The sequence below is a fragment of the Scyliorhinus canicula genome, chromosome 3 (assembly GCF_902713615.1).
Source record: "Scyliorhinus canicula chromosome 3, sScyCan1.1, whole genome shotgun sequence".
In the NCBI taxonomy this organism is placed as follows: domain Eukaryota; kingdom Metazoa; phylum Chordata; class Chondrichthyes; order Carcharhiniformes; family Scyliorhinidae; genus Scyliorhinus; species Scyliorhinus canicula.
The window spans coordinates 179,475,292-179,501,679 of NC_052148.1; the positions used below are offsets into that span (position 1 = coordinate 179,475,292).

Here is a 26,388-nt window from a genome sequence, read left to right on the forward strand (position 1 = left end):
TCAAAGTCTGGGCTACGAGTGCCTACTTTTCCAGCCACCTGAGCAGTACAAGGGTACCCCATTACCAAGTACCCAGTCCCCCTTTGCCCCGCTGATCCTCTTGTGGGCCAGGGCAATGCCCTGTAACAATGATGACTGGTATCCCACTCTATACTGCCTCCCTGAACTTCAATTCCATATCCTCCGCCAGAGATTTTAGAAGTGATCAGTTTCAGAATCGCTAAGACTGGAGGGATGTTGGACTTGCTAAGCAGCGGGATGATGCAGCAGAGGCAGCATATTAGTGGGACTCTACTTTTGTGAGAAAAAAGCCAATGAGTTTTTTGTGCATTTTGCAATATTACGTGATATAAGTAAATGGTCCACTCAACATTATCTTGGCATTTGGCAACTTTCAGCCTTTTACAGGTCGCTTTAGAAAACTGCAGGTTTTTTCATACAGTGGTTGAGTGATTAGCTCAAATTTGAATAAATAAATCTTTTTTCAATACAATCTTTCAATACAATTTGTATTGCTATTCACCGTGTCTTCATGGGTCCTGCCCCTACAACCTAAAAATATGTGCAGGGTAGGTGAATTGGTCACGCTAAATTGCCCCATAATTGGGGGAAAAAAGAATTGGGTACTCTAAATTTATTTTAAAAGAAATTTGAAATGCTATCAGCCTCAATAATAAGCATCCGAGTATAACTGTGGCTTAGGTTTAATTTAAAGTGTCAACTTTTTTAGTAATTGTTTGTATTCTCTCATTTATTGAAGGCATATCTTCCAGTACATTATCTGATTTGTTTCATTCTTGGTAATATGGACCAATTCAAAAGTGCAAACTTATAATTTTTAAAGACAATTTATTTATATTAAATTTATTACATACTTGAGGAATTAAATATTTCTTCCTTCACCAACGTAGTCTCCCTCTCTCTGCCATGCTTCCCTTTTGTTTTAATTATCACATGGTGTTAGAGGCTGAGACAAGCTGGAGGTGGCCACAAAAATGTAGCTGCAACTCTTAGTCAAATGTTGGTTGCAATTGGAAGAATTCAAGAATGCTGCTGCTCATGAAATTGTATTAGATTTTGCTACTTATATATTGGCATTTGTATCTGACAGATTTCTTGTCATATTTTCAGAGGATGTGATTATTTTAATAACAATGTTCACTGAATTGTGTAGCTGTGTTTATGTTTTAAATGTGCTCATACCCTAGTATTAGATTTGCACCATTTGAAATAATTGCCTATATTAGCTCCTTTATTTGAGGTGTGAAGAGTCTCATTAAGTAGAATGGCAGATCATTTTCTGGGCTTGATGTAATAAATCCAATGGCCATGGAGTATGAAATGTCATAAGTTCAAAATATTACTGGAGCATTTGCTCATTCACCCTTCAAGTTTCCATACATGAGGCATTTTGTAAATTTGTTTTGTGTAATGTGTTGGAGCTGTATGGGCCTTATAGAGTTGTTCCTCTCTGTAGCACATGGCATAATTATATGGATTTAATGAAATATTGCTTGAGGTGGCCTGATTAAAAATACTGCCAGCCATCAGTGATTTAGTATCATGGCTAAAATAGTAATTCATTATCCTTTTGAAGTGTTGTAAAATGTTTATAACTAGTGGAATTTAATTACAGCTTTGTCATTTTCATTAACTTTTAGCTTAGTATTAGTGCAAAATTAGTGATTAATACACATGTTGTAAATGTCCATGATTATTTAATCAGTTACAAACAGTGGAATCAAATATTCAAGCAAAAATTTACATTACAGGACCACACATTTCAATTGTAGTATGTTTTTTTTTGTATTTGCATATACTCCTCTATCTTCGCTTCAAATTTTTATCTAATTTTTCCTTAAAAGGTGTGATTGCCTTTTCCTCAACCACTTCCTGCAACAAAATATTCCACGCTTCAACAACTAACTGAGCAAAGCCAAATTTCTCTTAACCTCGCTTTCTTGTATCGAAAATTTTAAATCGATCATCCTTCGCCACTGACACCCCAACCAAAGGAAATTATCTTCCCATCCCCTCTCTATCAAAACTCAAATTTAGAAACCTCTACCACTTTTCTGCCTCCCCTTCACTGCTCCAAAGGGAATAGAGTCCTACGATCTCAAAACGTTACTCATAATTAGAATTTCAAACCCATGTGAACTGTGTTTTCATGTGCTTTCTATAATGTTCTACACAAAATGTCATGGCATTCTTCTTTTTTTCAAAAAACCATAGTAGTGTTAGTACTAATGGACCCTACTCCTTTCTTAAAGCACAAAATGCCATATTGCCTATCTGACAATAGTTCAAAGTAAAACATTGTATGCAATGTTGTTTTGGAGAGTTCAACAAAATTCCTCGGCATGAACTATGAGTATATTTCGGGCAGCACGGTGGCACAGTGAGTAACATTGCTGCCTCACGGCACCGAGGTCCCAGGTTCGATCCCGGCTCTGTGTCAATGTCCGTGTGGAGTTTGCACATTCTCCCCGTGTTTGCATGGGTTTTGCCCCACAACCCAAAGATGTGCAGGGTAGGTGGATTGACCACGCTAAATTGCCAATTGATTGGAAAAATTAATTGGGTACGCTAAATTTATATTTTAAAAAATGAATATATTTTTTTGAAATTTATTTCTTCAGTATCATAGTGACAAAAGTGCAGAGCAGTAAAATTTATGGATGGAAATATATGAAAGGAACTTTTATGCCAGGATTATTAAACAATTCCAGCTTTATAAGACAGCCAGTATCTTAAATTAATTCCAACAAAATCCAGGGCATGATGAGTTACAGAATAAAGCAATAAATGAGACACAGAATAAAGTAATAAACATCACAACTTTGGGTTAAAAGACAAATCTGAACTTTAAGGTCAGCAAATCTTTTGCAATCAGTTTAACTTCAATATTTCAAACCTAATTTTCTCAATTAATATTCGTGAATTATGGTTCTCATAAAATCCTTTATGCACAACTGATGTCCCTCCTCCCACATGGAGTTCTAATCTTGTACTTTTATTTTTTAAATGTCTAGTTTTATTTTCATAACTATAATGTCTCAAGATTATTAGGAAGGCAATTACGATGCAATTGTAAATGTTAACTTGGCTTGAGGCAGAGAAGTCATTAAACCCGCTCAAAGCAATCTCGGATGATTTGTGTCTTTGATCTGATATTTTCTTTGAATTCTCCTTGCATGTAATAATTACTTTTTATCTTTAAATTTAAAGATTCACGAGGTCTTCAATTGTCAGGAGTGCGACAAAAAATTCATATCTGCAAATCAATTGAAGCGCCATATGATTACTCATTCAGGTAATTCCAACCTGGTATTTTTGAGCTGAAGCGGTTAAAACAGATAGTTGAAGTTTCACTTTCTGGGTCTTGCCTTGTGACCTGCTCTCCTGGTAATTAAGTAACACAAAATAAAATTTGTCATAGCTGCTTAACCATCTTTAATCTGAAAAAGAGCCGATTTATGCTCAGGGTGTGAAGCTATTTTTCTTTGAAGTCATTCTCTTTTGACGGAAGCTAATTAAATGGAGTTTGGTGTTTGGAAGAGATGGTTTAAGATGTGCAAATTGAGGACATATACCCAAGCTTGTCTGACAAAAAAGCAATTTGATGCACGTAATTCAAAAGGCATGCAGCTGTCCATCTAATTGGTTTAATCTTAATTGTGTTGACTTAATTGCAAGATTCCCTCAGTGGATAAAGTCTTCCTTTCATCTTTCCTTCTTTAGAAACTGACAGTTTAATATTTGATGCTCATTCTTCACAGAGAAACGCCCTTACACCTGTGAGGTCTGCAGTAAATCTTTCAAACGGCTCGATCAAGTGACTGCACATAAAATTATCCATAGCGAGGACAAGCCCTACAAATGCAAACTTTGCGGAAAAGGTTTTGCTCACAGAAATGTGTACAAGAACCACAAAAAGGTAAATATGAATTCAGCTTGTATACATATATACATATGTGAATATATCTGTGTATGTATATGTGTATGTATATATAATATATATACATATTTTTAAAAATTCACACAAATTTGTGATTAACCCCGCAACTGGACTGCAAAAATAACCTTGTAACGCCCTACTACCAATCATGATTGATAAATTTGCACTTGCTTACATCATAATGTTTGTAATCTGCACTCACTGACATCACCCTTTCCACAGCACAAGGACCTGGGGAAGCTCTGCATATCGGTAAGTCATTAGTAATTTCCCAGTTGAACAACTTTTTTAAAACAAAATTTGTAGTTAAAAAAAATGTATATGCGGATGAAATGTCCAATCCATTTGGTTGTTACTGTGAATTTAAGCTGCTTTCTAAGCTTCTCAATTGTGTTTCTTTTTTGTAAACCTTCTGGCAGTTTCAGTTCTGTAAATGACAAATTCAGGCGTTCTTGCGACCGCTATAATGTTAAATTTATAAAATTTGCCTAACCGTATATGTGGTCCAATTAAAACAATGGGAAAGTTTCAAGTGTTTGGCTGGATGTGCAAGTCTATTTTGGGTCATGGAAGTGATTATATTATAGAAGTGGTGCAAATATTTTATTCACTCTACGAATATTGTGGAAGAACTTTGTGCCATTAGTGCTTAGAACATTGCATTTTTTAAAAAGCATGAATCATTTGGCAAATCTATCCATTTCCTGTGTTGGCTGAATGGTGAGAAATGTTTAGCTGAACATCATTATTTGTAGTCTGTGTTATTTGTCAGTGATTTTCTGCACCTTGATGAAATATTGACCAGAGACACTGTTCTGCTAAAGCTGATTTGCACCTGATTTTGAGCACAAATCAGGAGGCGATTCACAATCCTTAGCTATGCAAATTTCTGCATCGCAGGGATTGTGAGAGATTCCCTACCAAATCCCACTATCAGGCCACCATTTTGTACAGGCCTTTTAGACTGGTGCCTCGATCTCTTCCTTCAATGGCGAGCAGAGCTTGTTAGTGCAGGAAATGGGACCATTTGCTGCACTAGAAATCACAGAGTCCCATTTAATGGCGGGGTCATTCTTGGTGCTACAGGCACCGGGAAACATCTGGCTAAACGTGCCTGACATGGGGGCTTCCAGGCAGGGGTCTCTCTAATGGGGGACTTCAATAATGGGTCTCTCTAATGGGGGCTTCCAGGCAAGGGTCTCTCTTATGAAAGGCTTCCAAGCAGGGGTCTCTATAATGAGGGTGTCTCTGTAATTGGGGGCATTTAGGTGGGCTAAATTTGCATTGGGGGGTGGGTATAATGCCCGGATCTGTTATGTCTCTCTTGTGGGGACCATAAATTGGATTCAATTTGAATGGTTTTTTGGAGCAGCCAAGGAGCTAGATTAGGCGTTTGCCCCTGTCCACACTCTGAACTCTGGCTTTGTAACTTTGATGAAGTAATAAAAAAAAACACAAGTGGTAACCAATTGTCCCCAGCCAATAGGATCTGGGCAGGTTATCATATCTTCTAAGTGTTTTGCTTCTAGTTTAAGATTTTCTTTCTGTCTTTAAGACCCAACGGAGTGCCTATCTTCCTGCTAGGCTGGTTTTTACAAATGTTACTGAGACTTAGTTGAATTGGATAAAATCATAAGAAATAAGTGCAGGTGTAGATCAAATAACCCTTGAAACTTGCCAGGCAATTCATTTGGATCATGACTGACCTACTTCAACCCCACTCTCCGACACTATTCCCAAATCCCTTGATTCTCTTAGTACGCAAATATCTATCATCCTCTTTACGGAATATTTTTCATGACTGTGCGGGCATGGGCAGCTGGTATAGGCAATTTCAAATATTTATGACCCTCTATGTGAAGACATTTGTCCTCATTTCAGCCCTGAATGGTTGACTCTTTATCCTAAGACTATGACCCTGTGTTCTAAACTCTCTAACCAGGGGAAATGGTCCCTTAACAATTTTATGCATCATAATTAGTTCACAATATAGTCTCTAAATTCTTAAGGTTTAGGCCCATTCTACTTGATCTCTCCTCATATTACAGCCTTATCATCTCTGGAATCAGTCTGGTGAACCTTTGTTGCACCCTGTCCAAGGCTAGTATATCCTTGAGAAAGGAGACAAGACTGTACACAATACTGCAGGTATGGCCTCAGCAAAGCCTTACATCTTTGCAGCAAGATTCCTCCTTACTCAACCTTCTTGCAATAAAGGCAAACGAGTCATTTGCTTCACTAATTGCATGTTGTATATGTGTGTGCTGACTTTGTGACTCAAGTACAAGGATTCCCAAGCTTCCCGAGCACCAAAATATGGTGATCTCTCACCTCTTTTTAAAACTACTTTTTTATTCTTCCTACCAAACTAGATAATTTCTAGTTTTCTCTCATTATACTCCACCTTCACTTAACCCTTTACGGTCTCTGTGCTCCCTCTAGGTAGCTTTTTTCTACCTAGCTTTGTATGCCCACAATCTAGGATACATTAAACTTGGCCTCCCCATAAGTCATTGGAATAGATTGCTAATAGCTGAGGACCAAACACTGATCTTTGTGGGATTTAACACAGTACAACCTACCAAACCAAAAATAATCTGTTCATTCTTGCTGGTTTCTATCTGTTAACCAATTCTCAATCCATGTTAATATATTGAATCTTCATCTTGTGGTAATAATCTTGTGTAGTACTCCACTATGTCCAATGAATTCCTCATATCTACACTGTTATACTCAAAAAAAAATTCTAATATGTTTATCAAACACTATTTCCTTCTCATAAATGCATTATGTCTGTCTTGCGTTATGATTTTCTAAGTGCTCTGTAACCATGCCCCTAATGAATCCTAGCATTTCTCCCCACTAGTGATGTTGGACTGATTGGCCTTTCGTTTGTTGTTTTCTCTCTATCTTTTCCTGAACACCAGGGCTACATTTTCAATCCACAGGAAGCTTTCTGAATCTAGGGAATTTGGGAAGAGATAAACCTATGCAACCAATATCGCTGCAGCTATCTCTTCTACAGCCCTAGGATGTAGGCCATCGGATCCAAAGGATTTGTTGGCTTTCAGTCTCAGTTCCTCACTCACATTTAACTGAAGGGGGCGAAATTCACCGAAGACCAACGTGACGCCCATTACCGGCGGGCAAAAACGGCGCTGGTGACTCCGGCGTCGGGGCCTGCTTATAAACCGTAAATCTCCCATCCCGAAAGGGCGGGGAAAAGAGGGATGGATGAGGTTAGATGGAGGATGATTTAGGAGGGGGGTGGGGGTGGTTCAATGCAGTGCCCCTGAGGAATGCCGAACCCTCCCTCTTTTCCCCGCCCCCACACCTGGGGTAAACACAGAACCTAAACCGCACTGTAAATCTGTGCCAGTGCACAGGAGGATCAAATAGCTCTGGAACAAAGGGCAGGATGAAGAGAATGTGAGAGAGAGGGAGGAGAAAGGGGGAGGGAGGACCCCTACCCCCTACCTCTTCCCCTTACCCCCCCCGCACTCGATGTAGGTGACTGAACGGCGTCAACCATCATCAATGGTTGACGCCGTTATAAACCTACTTTGATTTTCGCCGACGTGGCTTCGGCCCATCTGGGCCGGTGAATAAAAAAGCTTAAAAAAACAATGGCATCCCGCCGGCGCCAGCCGTTTTCCGAGGCGGCCCACGGGATTTGAAGAACGCCGTTTTATGGCGGGTGGGTGAATCTTTAACATGGCGGGAGCGGCAATATTGGCGCCGCCGGCCGATTCTCCGACCCTGCGTGGGGTTGGAGAATTTCGCCCCTGATTTCTCACTATTTCTGGTATGATTTTGTGTCTTCTACTATGTGAAGACAGATACAAAACTATTTCTATAATGTCTCTCCCATTTCCTTATTCTCAAGTTCTCCTGTCTCTGCCTCTGAGTGACCTACATTTGTTTTTGCTAATATCTTCCTATTGCATCCTTGTAGAACTCTTGCAGTCTATTATCATGGGTAATCCATGTGGTGAAATGATGGGAACCTTTCAGATGTTCAGTCTTATAGTGAAATCTAGGTTATTATGGATGTTAAGGCAGAAACAAATAGCTGTCATAAAGTAAAATAATTAAACCTGAACTCGTGGACACTCCTGTTTTCTATTTTTGCTTGCAAAAATAATTTTTTAAGCTTTGATGTTTTTAGAAACGCACATTGGCGAAATTATATTTTATTTCATTTTGGGAGTGCTTGGCAATGCATCATTGAAAATAAATTTGTATTTATCTAATGCCTTTCAAGTCCTTGGGACCACCCAAAAAAGTTCTTTAACAGCCAATGATTCGGTTTTGAAGTGTAGACACTGTTGTTTTTCGGTAAATATGACATCAAATTTGTGTGCAGCACGGTCCCACAAGCAGCGTTATGATTAATGTTTATGCCAATCCTATTCAATACTTAATTTCACTTGCTGCAGATTTAGGTTTTCCGAAAGGAATCTGTACTGTTTCCATCCAATTTGGATTCTGCATTGTGCCTGGGTGTTTGTCATCATTGTAATCAACAGACCAATAAATACAGGAAGGAAATTAGTGAACCACCAGATATTTGATTGATCTACCAGGAATATTTAAAATGAAATGACTGATTCTCTCTTTTCTAAATATTAGTGATTTAATTTTTTTTTAAATTCTGCAAGGTAGCTGGTCAATGAGATGGAGTATAATGCAATAATTAACACAATCTGTTCATGTAACAGCAATCTACGTGATTTACAGCGGTGGTTGACACTCTCTAGCCATAGTTATTGTTAGTCAGGATTACAGTTGTGATTAACTAGGATTTTAGCTGAGAGGAGCGGGCTTGTGCAGTATGTTACGATTGAAGTATTAAAAATACATGGATGTTTGCACATTTTTGCCTTTTTGCTTTCTTTCTGTTGATGTCTGTAACTGTTTACAAAGCCAAAAACTACCTCAATAAAATTGTTTATTTTAAAAAAAAAACTAGGATTTTAGCTCCAAGGGTCTTGGAGCCACACAAAAGGTTGCTGCATAAGATAAAGATGAAATGAAATGAAATGAAAATTGCTTATTGTCACGAGTAGGCTTCAATGAAGTTACTGTGAAAAGCCCCTAGTCGCCACATTCCGGCGCCTGTCCGGGGAGGCTGATACGGGAATGCATGGCATTAAGGCTAAAGTAGTAGCATGGACAGAGGATTGGTTAATTAATAGAAAGTAAAGAGTGGGGATTAATGGGTGTTTCTCTGGTTGGCAATCAGTAGCTAGTGGTGTCCCTCAGGGTTCAGTGTTGGACCCACAATTGTTCACAATTTACAGAGATGATTTGGAGTTGGGGACCAAGTGCAATGTGTCCAAGTTTGCATACGACACTAAGATGAGTGGTAAAGCAAAAAAATGCAGAGGATATTGGAAGTCTGCAGAGAGATTTGGATAGGTTAAGTGAATGGACTAGGGTCTGGCAGATGGAATACAATGTTGACAAATGTGAGGTTATCCATTTTGGTAGGAATAACAGCAAAAGGAATTATTATTTAAATGATAAAATATTAAAACATGCTGCTGTGCAGAGAGACCTGGGTGTGCTAGTGCATGAGTCGCAAAAAGTTGGTTTACAGGTGCAACAGATGATTAAGAATGCAAATGGAGTTTTGGCCTTCATTGCGAGAGGGATGGAGTTTAAGACTAGGGAGGTTATGCTGCAATTGTATAAGGTGTTAGTGAGGCCACACCTGGAGTATTGTGTTCAGTTTTGGTCTCCTTACCTGAGAAAGGACGTACTGGCGCTGGAGGGTGTGCGGAGAGATTCACTAGGTTAATCCCAGAGCTGAAGGTGTTGGATTACGAGGAGAGGTTGAATAGACTGGGACTGTACTCATTGGAACTTAGAAGGATGCAGGGGGATCTTATGGAAACATATAATTATGAAGGGAATAGATAGGATAGATGCGGGCAGGTTGTTTCCACTGGTGGTTGAAAGCAGAACTAGGGGGGATAGCCTCAAAATAAGTGGATGTAGATTTAGACCTTAGGAGGAACTTCTTCACCCAAAGGGTTGTGAATCCACGGAATTCCTTGCCCAGTGAAGCAGTTGAGGCTCCTTCATTAGATGTTTTTAAGAATAAAGGGATTAAGGGTAATGGTGTTTGGCCCGGAAAGTGGAGCTGAGTCCACAAAAGATCAGCCATGATCTCATTGATTGGCGGAGCAGGCCCGAGGGGCCAGATGGCCTACTCCTGCTCCTAGTTCTTATGTTCTTATGATCTTGTATTTTGGATTTTTGTTGCAGTCTTAACTTCATGAGATGAGGGTAAGATTGGTTGTGTTTCTTACCCTGGTTTCTTAGCATGACTAAAATTAGAACATTTGGATCACTGATGACTACAATGAAGCTATTCTGCCAAGCTCAGCTTTGACAAAGGGTCATCTGAACTTGAAACGTTAGCTCCCAACAGATGCTGTCAGACCTGCTTAGATTTTCCAGCATTTTCTTTTTGGTCAAGGATGAATAATTTGTTTGGAAAATCCAGGGCTACCTTACAGACAACTCTCTCTCTCTCTCTCTCTGTCTCACGCACACTCACACTCTCTCTCTTCTCTTCTCTCTCTTTCTGACCTGATAAATCTTGCCAGACTTGTCTCGCATTGAGGGTCCCAGCACTGAGACCGGAAGTACATGGCACTTCTGCTCAAAGGCGGAGCATCAGGCCATGGATAATTTTGTGGCAGCCAGATAATTAGATATGTAAAATGTAAATAAACTTTATTGTCACAAGTAGGCTTACATTAGCACTGCAATGAAGTTACTGTGAAAAGCCCCTAGTCGTCACATTCCGCCGCCTGTTCGTTACACCGAGGGAGAATTCAGAATTCTCAGCTGGTACGGGAATTGAACCTGCGCTGCTGGTCCTGTTCTGCATCACAAACCAGCTTTATAGACCACTGAGCTAAACCAGCCCTATGCAAAGATGAGGGCCCTGGCCAATCATGCGGCAGGGATTTCAGTAAGTCTTCGGCCCCGCACTTACCTCATGAGTTCAGAGGTCCAGGTGCCGTCTCTGAATGACCCCAGATAGGCATCCAATCCTTGCCATCCAGCAGCACCAGTCTGGCTATGAAAAGTTTGTAATCCATAGATCTGTTGGCACTTAGACAGCAACATTTCATGAGGAGATGAAGAGATCTTGCAGAGTCTCATCTTGGCTGGAATCTGGATGCAATGAGGGTGTCATGGCCCTGAAAGGTATGTTGTTCCTTGCCCAGGCAGCCTTCGGTGACTCGTGACCCACACTCCCATCGCCCTTGACCAACTAATATTCATCCCAGATTGGTCAACATCGGGGAATATCCTCATTTCACTCGACCTGTCGTGCATCATCCTTGACCCTCCCTCTATCATCCATGACCCCGTTTATTTTGACACTCATGACCTCAAAATTGACCTTCCATACAGAATCCTGATTTATGATTTGTAGACGTTGGCCTTCCTGTATGGTTCAGCTTGCTCCCTCTAGCCCCACAGGCTTTAATAGGGCTGTCACCTGTTTCCCTCCCTTGGTTAGCCACATCCCATTGCCCTTTCACAAACATCTCCCTCACTCTCTGTCAATCGTGCTCCATTCTCCTTTCACAGTTGTCTTCCAATCTTCATGCATTTACACCTCCTCTCACATGGTTCCATACAAGAAAAAACACTCTTACTTGGTCCAAATTGACTAGGAAGATTACTTTGCCTGCTGCAAGCTGCACCAAGTTGTGAACCTGAAGGCAGGTGCTTCTTGTTTGTTGCATTTGTGATCCCAAAGGTACAATTTTAATGAGCATGCATGACATACTGATACATTATAAAGAGATTTCTGCTGCTTGACTTTGGGAAGCTCGATCTGTCCTCAAATTTAATTCCCAACTTTAATCCTGTCTTTAGAAAATTGATAATTTCACTCCCACTCAATTAACCCATCAACCCGCCTCAGCTCCTGCTCCCAGAGTGTCACAAGATTTTGCCCAATGGCAGAGACTTTCTGGACTATTTGTTCAATAAGATATTTTATTGTGTGACTTCGAGCTAATTTATTCTTTAGAATGAGACACAGGAAAACTGCAGCAAAATGGTAATACTTTCCCTAAGGGCTTTGCTCTTCTAGCTGTGTGACTGTTATTTTCCTGTGGTCATTGGCAATTTATCTTCAGCAACACCTGCCCCTGTGGAAGCAGCAATAACGAATGCAGATAGTTTTCAAAACTATTCAGAAATGCTCTTATGCCCTGATAGCTTCTCTGATCGCCGGGAAATGTCTGTGCAGGAGATTAGGAGCAGAGGGGCATGGGAATGATTCAGGTTAAGCTTATTTTGCCGTTGGCGCGGTTTTTTATCTACGTTACAAGGAGTAGTGCTATTGTCGGAGCTATGACAGGAAACCAGCAATTTTGGTGCTCCATTTACACCAGAGGTTTTAGAAATTCAGTATTATCTGATGGCAGTCAGGTTGCATTATGAAAGAGGTCTGTTATTGCAAGCTTTATGTAACGTTAACTGATTAATTTCTGAAGATATTGAGCAAGGTGCATGAGCATGGAAAATGCAAAAGTTGGCATCATTCCCTAATTCAAGAAGAATATTTGAGCACTGACTAAGTTCTTTTTATAACCAGGCTATGTGTAACGTAGTGAGATTTTCTTTGAGGATAATATAAAATATCCTCCTGTTAATATGCTTTTTTTTTGGTATTTCTCTAAATACCGCAAATTATACTTCCTGAAAACTTTTATATGAAGGTGGATATTTTACATAGAGCGGTACCATGAGCATTTTAGGCAATTTATGAAAATTACAAAGCATGGGCTATTTATTTGTGTGCTTCCTAGTGGCAGCTAAACAGTAACTTCTGTTATGAACCCCTCTGATGTTAAAGGATATCCCAAAACCCAGAAGGCTAACTTGGAACACTGGTTCTTATATTGGTGGTGTATATTTTCAGTTTGGTATACTGTGAGGAAAATATGTGAACCAAGGAGGAATAGTCGAGTTGTTTTGTGATCAATTAATAAAGAATATCTATTAACTTAAAAGAAAAAACACATGACAAGAAGAACCATAATACACTTAACTACACTGATAGCTATACTCACATAGCATTACATGAAGTTTCTCCTTTGATCCCAACTGCCTACGTTTCCTGAATTATGAGATGACTCTTCTTCCCAAACAATATCCAATATTATATGAGCTGAATGCAACAAATAATTACTACCTACAAGTTATTTGTCCGCATTGGGGAAAACCAACTTCAGCTTCATCACAGGCGCAATCTTCTCGGTCCAAGTTTTGGTCATTAACCGGCTGCTCTTTTAGCAATAACTTATTTCAGAGAGACTGTTCTCTTCTGCTGAGTGTGGCTATGATGGTAGCTGCTGCTATTATGTTCCTTTCTCCTGTTATTGTGCTGTGGATAAATCATTCTTTCCCTGATGTTACGCACCCTGTGGACCAGACTCTTTAGCAGATAAGTGGCAATTTCCTTATTTCTCCACTTTGAAGTTACCTCTTCTACAATCCATTGTTTTCCCCTAGTCACATAGGTAAACACTATTTCGCAAATTAAAACTTTCTTCAGACAGCTGCCCTTGTCATTTCCCCTTTTTATTTCATCCAATTTCATTTTTTAATCATACATTTTCCCCAGTTCCTCACACCTTCCTTCTTTGTTTCAAATGAAACATCAGAATTTGAAAGACTATTTCATTTCTGTACCATTTCTTGTCAGTTCCACCTTATTTAATATTACAATGATTTAAAAACGTAAAATATGTTTTTATGCATTAACATACAATATACCCCAAAGTATTTATACACAATGTTCCCAATAGCGACAATGTATCAGCAATGATGTTCATGATGTTTTACTCCCAGCCAGATGAATGATTTTCAAATTAAATGGTTTTAGTATCAAAGCTCCATCCAAATAATCTGGTGTTCCAATTTTGAAATCTCTCTAGAAATTTAGGTGATTGTGGTCTGGATATATGATTTTTTCTGCTGAATTACTGGCAATATAAATCTCAAAATGCTGCAACACCAATGCCAAAAAATAGTCTCTTTTTCCATTGTAGAATACTTCTGTTAATGAAGATTTTGTTTCCTTGAGAAATACCCCATAGGCTTCTCAATTCCAAGTTCATTTTCCTGCAGCAACACAGCCCCCAGACCAATGTCTATCATCCTCAGCAAGTTTAAACTGTTTGTCATAATTTGATGTGGCTAACACTGGCGATGTTGTTAACACAATTTTTAAACATTGGAATGTAGTTTGGCAGTCCTCCATCTAGTTAAATATCGTTGTCTTCAAGGGTTCATTTGGTGGTGCTATCACGCTGCTGAAGTTCAGCATAACCATACCATAAAATCCACTCATTCTCAGAAACATTAAAATACCTTTTCTTGCTGTAAGTTCTGGAAAATCCCAAATGGCCTGTAATTATGCATCTCGTGGAGCCATCTGACCATGTCCCACACAATATCCTAAATATGAAATTTGAGCTTTAACAAATTTGCTTTTTAGTCAAATTCATGACTCTGTTAACTTCCTTGAAGCATTCAAACAGTTTTCTACATGTTGCAGATGTTCTTCCCAACTTCGACAAAACAACACTAAATTGCCAATGTACACTGCACAGTGACTCAGTCCCTGAATAACTTTGTTCATTAGTCTCTGAAATGTTGCAGGTGCATTTTTCATTCTGAATGGTATAAAAGTCCTCTTGGACAAAGTTAATTACCCTTCAGCAAGTCTACTTTTGTGATGAATTTAAACTGTCCATCTTTTTTGATGCAATTCTCCAACCAGGGTATAGGAAACTAATTCTTGGTGATGACATTCACTTTCTTGTCGTCCATGCAACGTCTTTGTATTCTATCAGCTTTGGCACCATTGGTGAACTCCAATCATTAGAATTCAATTCAGTGTTGTCATTTTTGAGCATAAATTCCATTTCCTTCTGTACTTGTGATCATTTTGTTGAATTCAACCTATATGGATGTTGCTTTATTGAAACTGTTTTTCCCCCACATCTACATCATGCATCGCTAGCTCCATTCTACCTAATTTATCCCCACAAATACATTTGTAAGATTGCAGTAACTCTTACAGTTAGCCTCAGCTCTTTTCTGGAAGATAACTTGACCAGTTTGTTTACATTTCCCATTGCCTCGTTACCCAAATTAATAAGAGGATTGTCACTTTAAGACTTTAACCCTTCTTATTCTCCCTGTTATTACCAAGACTTGACCTCATCTCCTCTATCCTTTTTCAAAAAATCTTTTTATTCGCAACATTTTCATCAAATTAACAACAAAACAAAAACAAACAAAAAAAGCAACCATAATAACAATCCCCCAGAAACTACCCCCCCCCCCCCCCCCCCCCCCCCCCCCCCTCCTCTCACAATATACAATTCCGGTACATCCATTTGGGCATTCCAGGTAAGAGTTAAAAGTTAACAATCAACAGTTAACAATGCAGCAATACAAACCCATTTCTACCCCCCCCCCCCCCCCACCCTTTCTCCCCCACCACCTAATGTTCGCTGGCAACCAGTTCCCGAAAGTGCGTAATAAATAGTCCCCATGAATCGTAGGACCCCACCTTCAACCCCCTCGGCTCAAATTTCACCTTCTCAAGGGTCAGAAATTCAAGTAGGTCCCCCCCCGCCACGCCGAGGCACAGGGCGGAGAAGCTGGCCTTCACCTCAACAGGACCTGACTCCGGGCAATCAGCGAGGCTAAAACATCTGTCCCGCACCCGCCTGCAGCTCGGGCTGGTCCAACACGCTGAAAATGGCCTGTAGGGGACCTAGTTCCAAGTTCACGTGTCCCAACCCTGAGATGATACTAAAAACCTCCCTCCATTACCTCTCCAGCTTCGGACAGGACCAAAACATACATACATGGTTTGCAGGGCCCCTCCCACAATGCTCACATATGTCCTCCACTCCCTCAAAGAGACGGCTCAAGCTCGCCCTCGTGAGGTGCGCCCTATACATGACATTGAGCTGTATCAGCCCCAACCTCGCGCACGAGGCTAAGGCATTCACCCTCTGGAGCACCTCACACCACAAACAATCTTCCATTACCTCCCCTAGCTCTTCCGCCCACTTGGCTTTAATCCCCTCCATGGACACACCACCCTCCCCCAGAATCTTCCTATAAATTGCCGACACCACCCCCTTCTCCATTCCCCCTGCCGTCAAAACCTCTTCCAACAATGAGAGGGTTGGCACTAAAGGGAAGCTCGGAACCTCTTTTCTGGCAAAGTCTCAGAGCTGCAGGTACCTGAACCCTTCCACTTGCCCCATATTTCACCCCCAACTCTTCCAAATACCCTGATCCCCCTCAACTCCCATCTCCGAAACCCGCCGGATACAGGTTGGAAGTTGTTTTCTATTACACCATGCCTTTGTATGGACGTTTGGATGTTTTTGATGCTGCGCTGGAAAGCTAGAACCAATACGCACAACGGATGCGTTACTATTTCCGGACAAACAACATCACCGAAAACGAGCGGCAGGTGGTCATATTTCTCACCGCCTGCGGCCCGCATATGTTTGGGGTGATTAGGAGCCTTACGTACAAGGCTGCGCCGGACACCAAAACGTTTGATAAACTTGTGAACTTAGTGGGGCAACATTTTAACCCAACCCCATCCATGATAGTCCAGCCTTAATGGTTTAATACCGCTGAGAGGACCCCAGGAGAATCCCTTGCCGACTTTCTATCCAGGCTACGCAGGATTGCGGAGTACTGTGACTATGGTGAGACTTTGTCAGAAATGTTACGCGACCGTTTAGTTAACGGTATTAACAATGCGGCCACCCAGAGAAAGTTGTTAGCCGAGCCAACATTGACTTTTCAACAGGCCATTCAAATAGTATTGTCCTGAGAGAGCGCAGAACGAGGAGTGCAGGAGCTACAGGGAATGGAGGTGCATGCCTTGGGACGCAACCCCTTCCATCCGAAAGCGTCCCCCTGCACCCCTGCGGTACCTTGGGAGAAGTGACGTCCGGTTCGACGCCAGTGGCCGTCGGACATTCCTCCCTGAAGGGAGCCTTCTCCAGAACCAATTGATGAGGAGCCATGTCTGTGTCAGACTTGTAGGCGCTGACCCCGTCGCGGACGCCGGTCCTGGGGGCGCCAGAGGCCCCGCCGTTCTGACCGAAACTGGGGGCAGCCCAGGGGCCGTACCTTTCATGTGGATGAACCTGCGGGCACCACTCCCGGGGACGTGGAGACGGAGGACGACTGCCTGCAGCTGCATTGTGTGGCAGCTCCCCGTGTGGCCCCCATTAAAGTGACAGTACAGGTCAATGGTCACCCGCTTGAGATGGAGTTGGACACTGGCGCAGCGGTCTCAGTGATCGCCCAGAGAACATTCTACCGCATCAAGCAGGGTATACAGACCCTTACCTTAACCGACACACAGGCCAGTTGCCCACCTACATGGGGGAACCATTGGACATTGCAGGAACTACGATGACCCCTGTTGTTTATGGACGCCACGAGGGGCGTTTCCCACTTATCGTGGTGCGCGGCCATGGGCCCAGCCTGTTGGGTTGGGACTGGTTGCGCCATTTGCAGTTGCAGTGGCAGCACATCCTCCAAACAGTTTCTGGATGGTTGACTGAGGTGCTGGGACGATACCCAGATGTATTTCAGCCCGGTTTGGGGAAAATAAAAGGGGCTGCAGCCCATATCCAAGTCGAACCAGGAGCCACACCGCGCTATTTCCGGGTGCGCCTGGTGCCTTACGCCTTGCTCGAGAAGGTAGAAGGAGAGCTCACTCATTTGGAGACTTTGGGTATCATCAGGCCCGTCCGTTTCGCTGACTGGGCAGCACCAATTGTACCTGTAATGAAGCCAGATGCCACAGTTCGCTTGTGCGGTGACTATAAACTTACAGTGAATATGGCTTCCCGACTCAACCGATACCCAATGCCTCGCATAGAGGATCTCTACGCGAAGTTTGCAGGCGGACTCTCGTTCATAAAATTAGATACGAGTCACGCCTACCTACAGTTGGAGCTAGACCCTGCCTCCCGGCCATATGTAACGATTAATACACACCGGGACCTGTATGAATATACACGTTTGCCCTTTGGAGTATCCCTGGCTGTGCTATTTTTCAACGCGTTATGGAGGGCATTTTGAGAGGTTTACCGCGTGTTGCTGTCTACTTAGATGATGTTTTGATTACAGAGACGTCGGAGCAGGAACATTTGGAAAATTTGGAGGCTGTCGTTAGACGCTTTTCGGAGGCTAGAGTCCGTTTACGTCGCACAAAGTGCGTCTTTCAGGCAAAGGAAGTAGTCTACCTGGGTTATCGGGTGGACCGTGAAGGTTTGCACCCCATTGCAGAGAAGGTGCGCGCGATTCAACAGGCTCCCGCCCCGACTGACACTTCGCATCTTCGTTCGTTTGTCGGCCTCGTAAACTATTACGGAAAGTTCCTCCCCAATCTGGCAACTACGTTGGCCCCGTTGCACCTTCTGCTAAAGAAGAATCACACCTGGGTTTGGGGTCAGCCGCAAGAAACCGCTTTCCGGCGGGTAAAACAACAATTGTCGTCTTCTGGGTTACTAACCCACTATGATCCTGGAAAGCCTTTGATCGTCACATGTGATGCATCACCATATGGTATTGGGGCCGTCCTGTTCCACAAGATGGAGAACGGGGCCGAGTGGCCGATAACTTTCGTCTCCCGCACATTGACTGCAGGGGAAAAAATGTACGCGCAGATCGAGAAGGAGGGCCTGGCAGTGGTCTTTGCGGTTAAACATTTCCACCAGTATGTATATGGCAGCCACTTCACTATCGTGACTGATCATAAGCCTCTGCTGGGACTTTTCAGAGAGGATAAGCCAGTACCGCCCATTGCTTCCGCACGGATCCAGTGCTGGGCTTTGTTGCTCGCTGCATACGAGTATTCTCTGGCGCACAAACCAGGAACCCAGATAGGGAACGCCGACGCACTGAGCCGATTGCCTTAATCGACCGGCCCCATGTCGACCCCCACGACCGGTGAGGTGGTTGCAACCCTACAATTTATGGATACCTTGCCTGTCACGGCATCACAGATCCGTGAGTGGACCCAGACGGAGCCAGTCCTGTCAAAGGTTCGGCACATAGTCCTGTATGGTGGGCAGCATAGACAGCTCCCAAGCGAGTTGCGGGCATTTACCCCCAAGCTGTGCGAATTCAGCGTGGAAGACGGCATCCTTTTGTGGGGGACGCTTGTGATTGTTCCGGAAAAAGGACTGCTCCATTTGCCAGCAGCATCAGAAGCTTCCGCCGGCCGCGCCCCTACATCACTGGGAATGGCCAGGGCGGCCTTGGGCGTGCTTGCATGCGGATTTCACCGGCCCTTTTCAAGGATCCATGTTCCTGCTATTAATCGACGCCCAGTCTAAATGGCTAGAGGTGCATAAGATGGGAGGCACAACGTCCTGCGCAACAATCGAGAAGATGCGTTTGTCTCTCAGTACGCATGGCCTCCCTGAGGTGCTGGTCATGCACAACGGCACTCCGTTCACAAGTGAGGAGTTTACCAGGTTCATGAAGATGAACAGAATACGCCATATCTGCACTGCCCCTTACCTCCTGGCTTCAAATGGGTTGGCGGAGTGTAGACATTCAAACGAGACCTAAAGTAGCAGTCTTCCGGGTCGATGGACACGAGACTGGCACGGTTTTTGTTTTCATATGGGACCGCCCCCCCATGCAGTGACTGGGGTAGCTCCCGCAGAACTCCTAATGGGCCGGAGACTTCGCACCCGCCTTAGCATGGTTTTCCCGGACATTGGCGCAAAAGTACGCCGCACACAAGAACGACAGGGACATGGTTTTTCTCAGCATCGGCCGATTCGGCAGTTTACGCCCGGTGACCCAGTGTTCGTGCGGTATTTTGCTGGTGGTGCCCAGTGGGTCCCTGGCGTAATCTTTCGCCAAACAGGCCCTATCTCTTACCAGGTGCAAGCCCAGGGTCGTCTCCAGCGCAAACATGTGGACCATGTTCGGTCCAGAAGACTATCTCTTCCAAACATTCCCCGCCCCAGGAGCTCATTTCTACAGCCACAGAGACCAGACACAATGGAAAGTATTCCTCACAATCTTCCTCTGGTGCCTCACTCAAAGCCTGCACAGGTCGTGACAGAATCGCATGGAGATAAAGACGCCGAGATGACAGAGGCAGCAGACTCTGACTCCGAGATGGAGACACAAGACACCTCAGAGGGGGAGTCCACGGGCCGTGGATGTACAACCGTTGTGCCGTTCATCACGGAAGCGCCGGTCTCCATCTCGTTACACGCCGCCCGATCCAGCGTCTCGTGCAAATGGTGTCCGGCCTGTGGCAAAACTAGTCTGACGCCCTCCTTCGCCAGGGTCTTCGGTGATTCCTTGGACTTTTAGGGGGGGAGGGATGGTATAACCTGCCTGCTTACCATTGGCTAATGACAATCCCACAATCCTATGGGAGTATGAGCTTCCCCAATGAAGGGGGGGGGGGGGGCGGAGAAATCATTAGCAGACTCCCTGCATAAATAGAGCTGGCCAGTTTGGAACCAGCAGAGAGAGAGGAGTGAGCAGCAAGGGAAGTTGTTGTTGCTGTTGTATATATGTGTTATTGTAAATAAATGTTATTTCTTTGTATCCTGAAAACTCGTGCTGGATTCTTTGTGGCCCTCACAAAACTAGTCAAGAACTAGACATTCTTGAGTGCATTTATTCCAACTGGCCAAGCACCAGAACATAACAGTGACCGACTTGTCCACTTCCATAAAGAATGCCTTTGGCAAAATGACCGGCAGGCACTGAAATAAAACTAAATCGTGGCAGCACATTCATTTTAATTGCCTGCACCTGATCTGCTAATGGCAGAGGGAGGTTGTCCCACCTTGCCAAGTCCACTTTCACTCTTCCATCAAACTAGTAAAATTGTATCTGTATAGCTCCACCCCCCCCCCCCCCCCCCCCAACCACAACACCCTGCCATTTGTACCCCCAAATACCTGTAAAATGGCAGGCCTCCCACACCACAAAATAGTCACTCTTGTCTAGGTTCAATTTGTATCCTGAATTAAATTTTTGTAAAAGTCCCATTTATTCCCCATCAACACACTAGGCTCCAATAAGTCCTCCGCATACAAAGACACCCCATGCTCTATCCACCTCTCCTCTCCCCCCCCCCCCCCCGCCTCGTACAATTGCCTTCTACAGGCTTGAACTCCTGAAAGCAATTGCCAAAGGCTCTATCGCTATTGCAAATAGCAGAGGGGACATAGGACACCCCTGTCTGGTCCCCGGTATAGAGCAAAGACCCCAAACTCATGTTGTTTGTGCGGACACTCGCCATCGGTTCCTTATATGATAGCCTTTCCCACTTCCTAAATCTCAGCACAATCCCGAACCTCTCAAGAACCACCATCAAATACCCCCATTCTATTCAATCAAATGCCTTTTCCGCATCATGCGCAATGACCACCTCTGTCTCCTTCCCCTCAGCAGGCGTCATGATTGTATTTAATAACTTCCTAAGATTTGAAAATAGCTACCTTCCTTTTATGAACCCTCTCTGGTCCTCCCCTATCACCTTCAAGAGGCAGCCCGCCGAACTAGCTGCCAGTACCTTCGCAAGTATCTTGGCGTCTACATTCAGTGGCGACATATTCCTGACGACCCACACCCCATGGGGTCCTTTTCTTTTTTTCACAGCAGGGAGATCAAGGCCTGCCGCAATGTTTGTGGTAGCACCCCCTTCCCTATCGCCTCCTCAAACATCCCCACCATTAACGGCGGCAATTTGTCTTTCCATTTCTTGTAATTCTCCACAGGGAATCCATCGGGCTCTGCCACTTTCCCCGATTGCATCCTCCCAATTGCCTCCTTCACCTCCTGTTCCCCCACCGAACTCTCCAATCTGGCCCTGTCTCCCTACTCCAGCCTCGGATACTCCAATCCGTCCAGGAACTCCCTCATTCCCTGATCCTCTACCGGTGGCTCTGATTTATACAATTTTTCTTAAAACTCCTCAAATACCTTCTTAATCTGGTCCAGAGTCACCACCAATTTCCCCGTCCTATCCTGCACCTGACTATTTCTCTCGCCGCCGCCTCCGTCCAATGTTGGCCTACCAGCATCTGCCCCGCCTTCTCCACATATCCATAAATCGCCCACCTCGCCGCCTCAGTCGGCGTACCACCTTCCCCATGGATAACCGGTCGAATGTACCCTGAAACTTACTCCTTCTTTCCAAAAGGCAGGATTTTCATCATGCGCGTATCTCATGTCCACCTCCAACATCTCCTCCATCAGACTTTGATGCTCCTCCCTCTCCTTTTACATAAGAACATAAGAACTAGGAGCAGGAGTAGGCCATCTGGCCCCTCGAGCCTGCTCCGCCATTCAATGAGATCATGGCTGATCTTTTGTGGACTCAGCTCCACTTTCCGGCCCGAACACCATAACCCTTAATCTCTTTATTCTTCAAAAAACTATCTATCTTTACCTTAAAAACATGTAATGAAGGAGCCTCAACTGCTTCACTGGCCAAGGAATTCCATAGATTCACATTCCTAAATCTACTTCCCCTTATTTTGAAGCTATGTCCCCTAGTTCTGCTTTCACCCGCCAGTGGAAACAACCTGCCCGCATCTATCTTATCTATTCCGTTCATAATTTTAAATGTTTCTATAAGATCCCCCCTCACCCTTCTAAATTCCAACGAGTACAGTCCCAGTCTACTCAACCTCTCCTCATAATCCAACCCCTTCAGCTCTGGGATTAACCTAGTGCACACCCTCCAGTGCCAGTGCACACTTAAACAATATCACCTCCTTCACTATTGCCTTCAGACACTCCAATACCATGGAGTTGGGGAGGAGGCAGACGGCCTACGGCCGGGTACAACAGCGGGGTGCGGTTTGGCATGGCACATCCAGCAAAGTGGAGGGTGATCTACAACTCCAAGGACTTTTACTAGTAAAAGCCCACGTACACCTCAATCACTTTTCCGATCTTCTCACAATAAAGATAAATGAAATAGAACTATATACAATCATCCACCCTTCCTACTCTCAGTCCAAGATCAACCCTCAGTCCCATTTCTCATTTCTGCACGAGTGCCTTCACAAACGCCTCCGCCGCTTCCAATGTCTCTAAATAAAAGTCCTTGGAGTTGTAGATCACCCTTCACTTCGCTGGATGTACCATGCCAAACCGCACCCCGCTGTTGTACGGTACCATCTTCACCCGACCGAAGGCCGTCTGCCTCCTCCCCAACTCCATTGTTCAGCGCTGGTATATGCGTATACCAGCTCCAGCCCACTGCACCTCCCGCTTCTGCTTCGCCCAACTCAGTCCTTCTCCTTCACATGGTACCTATCAAGACACACATTTACCACTCTTGGTGGCTCATTCACCTTCGGTTTAGGCCTCAACGACTGATGAGTCTGATTCAGTTCGTACCTGAAGGGGTCTTCCCCTCCTCCAACAGCTCCGCCAACATCTTTGCAAAGTCCTCTGTCGGCCTCGGGGCCCTTCACTCCTTTGGGCAGGCCCACGATTTTCAGATTTTGCCGCCTAGATCTATTTTCAAGGCCTTCCACCTTTGCTCTCAGACCTTTGTTGGCCTCCACCACCCTCTGCAGCTCCTCACCCATCGAGGTGAACTGATCGCTGTGTTGTAACAAGGCCTCCTCCACCCCCTTCAGCTTCTCACCCTGTTCCCGCACCTCGGCCGATGTTTTTGACATCACCGCCTCCACTGGGGCAATCACCTCCTCCACCAGTACCTTCATTGCCGCCATCATCTCCCTCCATGTGCGTAGCAAACTGCTTCTCGCATTCCACGATCATCACCTCGGTCATCTTTTCTGCCATGAACGGTGCGGCCCCACCCTGAGACCCAGTCTCCACCATCTTTCCAGTTGCCGAGCTGATCCTTTCGATCAACGGCAAACCATCACTCGCCCCCTAATTCCCGGCGGCTTTCTTTTGGTTTTTGGATATCCCCCCTCCTTCCTTATGTCTTCCTGCACTTTGTTGAAAAATTGCCCCAGGGAATTTATTTGTCCTAAACACATCTGTTTCTTTCCCTTTGTCTCTTTTCTCTTAATTCAGCTTACTGAAGTAGTATCAAGAAAACTGATTTTACTTTTCTCATCCTGTGCTCTTAACTCCTTGTCTCATCTTGTGTGCCTTGTTATCTCACAATCAGAAAATACCCAGGATGGTCCATTTGCAATTATTCTGTAGCTTGATTTTATAATGGATGTTCAACCATAGTATGCATCACTATTACCTGTGATCCAGCTATATAATTCCCTAGGATGAATTTAATCCCTACAATGAGCAGTGTTTCTCCCACTTCTACAACCACTTCTCCCATCTTCAAGCTACTTCTTAAGTTTACGTTCACCAGAGGCTTTTTTTCTTGCCGTGAATGCTGCTAAACAGAACCTCTTCTTCAATATAAAAAATTCTTTAACACATCAGCCATCTGTTGTGCACACATTTTCACCGTTTCATTCACTCCTATTGTTTCTTCCTCTCTGTGTACAAACTTTATCAGCTTCTCTCGCTCTCCAGTCTCTGATTTAACATTTTTTTTCTTAAAACGTATAACTCCAACTGGCTTGCCATTTAATAACCAACATAATGATTTTGTATGGCCCAGCTTATTACAATGTAAGCATCTAATTTTCCTCGTATTCCTCATTCCCTCAGCACTGTCTTTTTACTTTGAGGTGAAGTCTCCTTGGCATTTTCAACCTCTCCCTCTCTTGCTTGACACACTTTTCTCACACTTTCACATCTTCTATCTTACTCAGATTTAAAAGTGTGTTGAGAAAGGGCTTTGTCCTATGAACCAATTAATGGTTATCAGCAAGCTCCATGGCTTTCCTCGCCATTTTAATTCTTTGTTCCTCCACATGAGTTCAAATTACTACAGGTAATGAATCTTTGAATGCTTCCTATAGAATTACTTCTCTAAGTGCCACATAGGTTCCTTCTAGTATTAATGCTCTCATCCACTTATTAAAATTGCTTTGTTTAACCATTTCAAAATCAATAGAAATACGTCCATTTCTTAAATTTTGAAACATTTGTCTGTAATCCTCTGGTACTTACTCTCAAGCACTCATTATAGCTTTCTTTACTTTATCATTCTCCCCAGATCTCTCCATTGCCAAGACTCATAGACATCACTGGCCCTACCTGCCAGTTTACCCCAAGAGTAGCGTCCAAAAAACCTGCAACCATTTAATTTGCCTCGCTATTTTCTCAAATGAATAAATAAATGCCTCCACATCCTTTTCGTCAAATTCTGGAAGTGCCTGTACAAATTTCAACATCTCCCCACTGGGTTCATGTCTGGAGTTACTTCCTTCCTCAACCTGCTCCAGTGTGTCTGCTTTAATTTCCTTCATTCTAAGCTGAATGCTCTCTTTAGTAACTGAGAAAGCCAGCAGTAGTGGAACAGGATTTATTGAACTATGTACAATACTCTGTCCAGTGTAGTAGCTTTCTCCCTGCTGGAAAAACCAACAGCTCTGGGCCCTGCTTTGGCTCGCATTATATGTAGATGTAACAAGCTCCAGCTGGGTGGCCCCCTACCTCGGAAGCTCGTACTCCATGAGTCCCACGGGGAGTTCGACGATGGTTTCTCTGTGGGACTCATGGGAGTTATGACATTCTCGTTTCTCCTTTCCCTTTTTGTCATTGCTAACTTATGCAATTCTAAATCCCTTTGAAAAGCTCTCTCTTTGTCTTTTTTCTCTCTTCCTCTTTTCCTCTTTTTGCTTTTCCTACATCTCCAGTTTAATTTTTTTTCATTTCTATTACTTTCTGTCATTGAATTTAAGCAATTTATTTGCCTAATTTTTCAGAAAATTTTGTCTATCTCGCAACTCTTTTTGTACATTTAAATGCTTCGCTATGCTTTCAATCGTCTGCGATTTCCTTACCCCTGCAGGTAATCCCAATTCATCTGCTAATTCGGTTCACTGACTTTTGGTTATGTTCTGTAAACTACTCAGTGTTACATCCTCCATCTTGAGGAAAGCCTTAGACAGTGGAAGTCATCTTATTTAAAATCACACACCTCCCCACTTGGTTCCACACTTTCCTCACTCCCGTTACCTTTAAAGTCGCAAATTCCCCTACACCCAAGGAATTATGTTTCTCAAAATCCCACCTAAGAGCCCCAAAGTTTATTAAGAACACCGCTGATGTTAAATGTGAGGGTATTCCAAAACCTAAAAGGAATACTGTTTCTTAATGGTGTATATTTTCAATTTGGTATACTGTGAGAAACGATGTGCAAACAATGGAGGAATAGTCCATTGTTTGTGATCAATTGATAAAGAATATTTATTAACTTAAAAAAAACACAT

The 26,388-nt window shown here is 43.4% G+C and overlaps 1 protein-coding gene across 4 annotated transcripts in view; it reads left to right on the plus strand.

The window, feature by feature from the left end:
- prdm5 (PR domain containing 5) overlaps nt 1–26,388 on the plus strand; it is a 432,322-nt gene that overhangs the window by 161,321 nt on the left and 244,613 nt on the right. For 2 of the 4 annotated variants that reach the window (XM_038791835.1, XM_038791839.1), the window contains exons 9-11: nt 3,232–3,316; nt 3,783–3,940; nt 4,184–4,213. In XM_038791835.1, the coding sequence (XP_038647763.1) occupies nt 3,232–3,316; nt 3,783–3,940; nt 4,184–4,213 (273 nt within the window). The remainder of the gene's footprint in view (nt 1–3,231; nt 3,317–3,782; nt 3,941–4,183; nt 4,214–26,388) is intronic. The other 2 variants (XM_038791837.1, XM_038791838.1) reach the window with 1 other exon arrangement.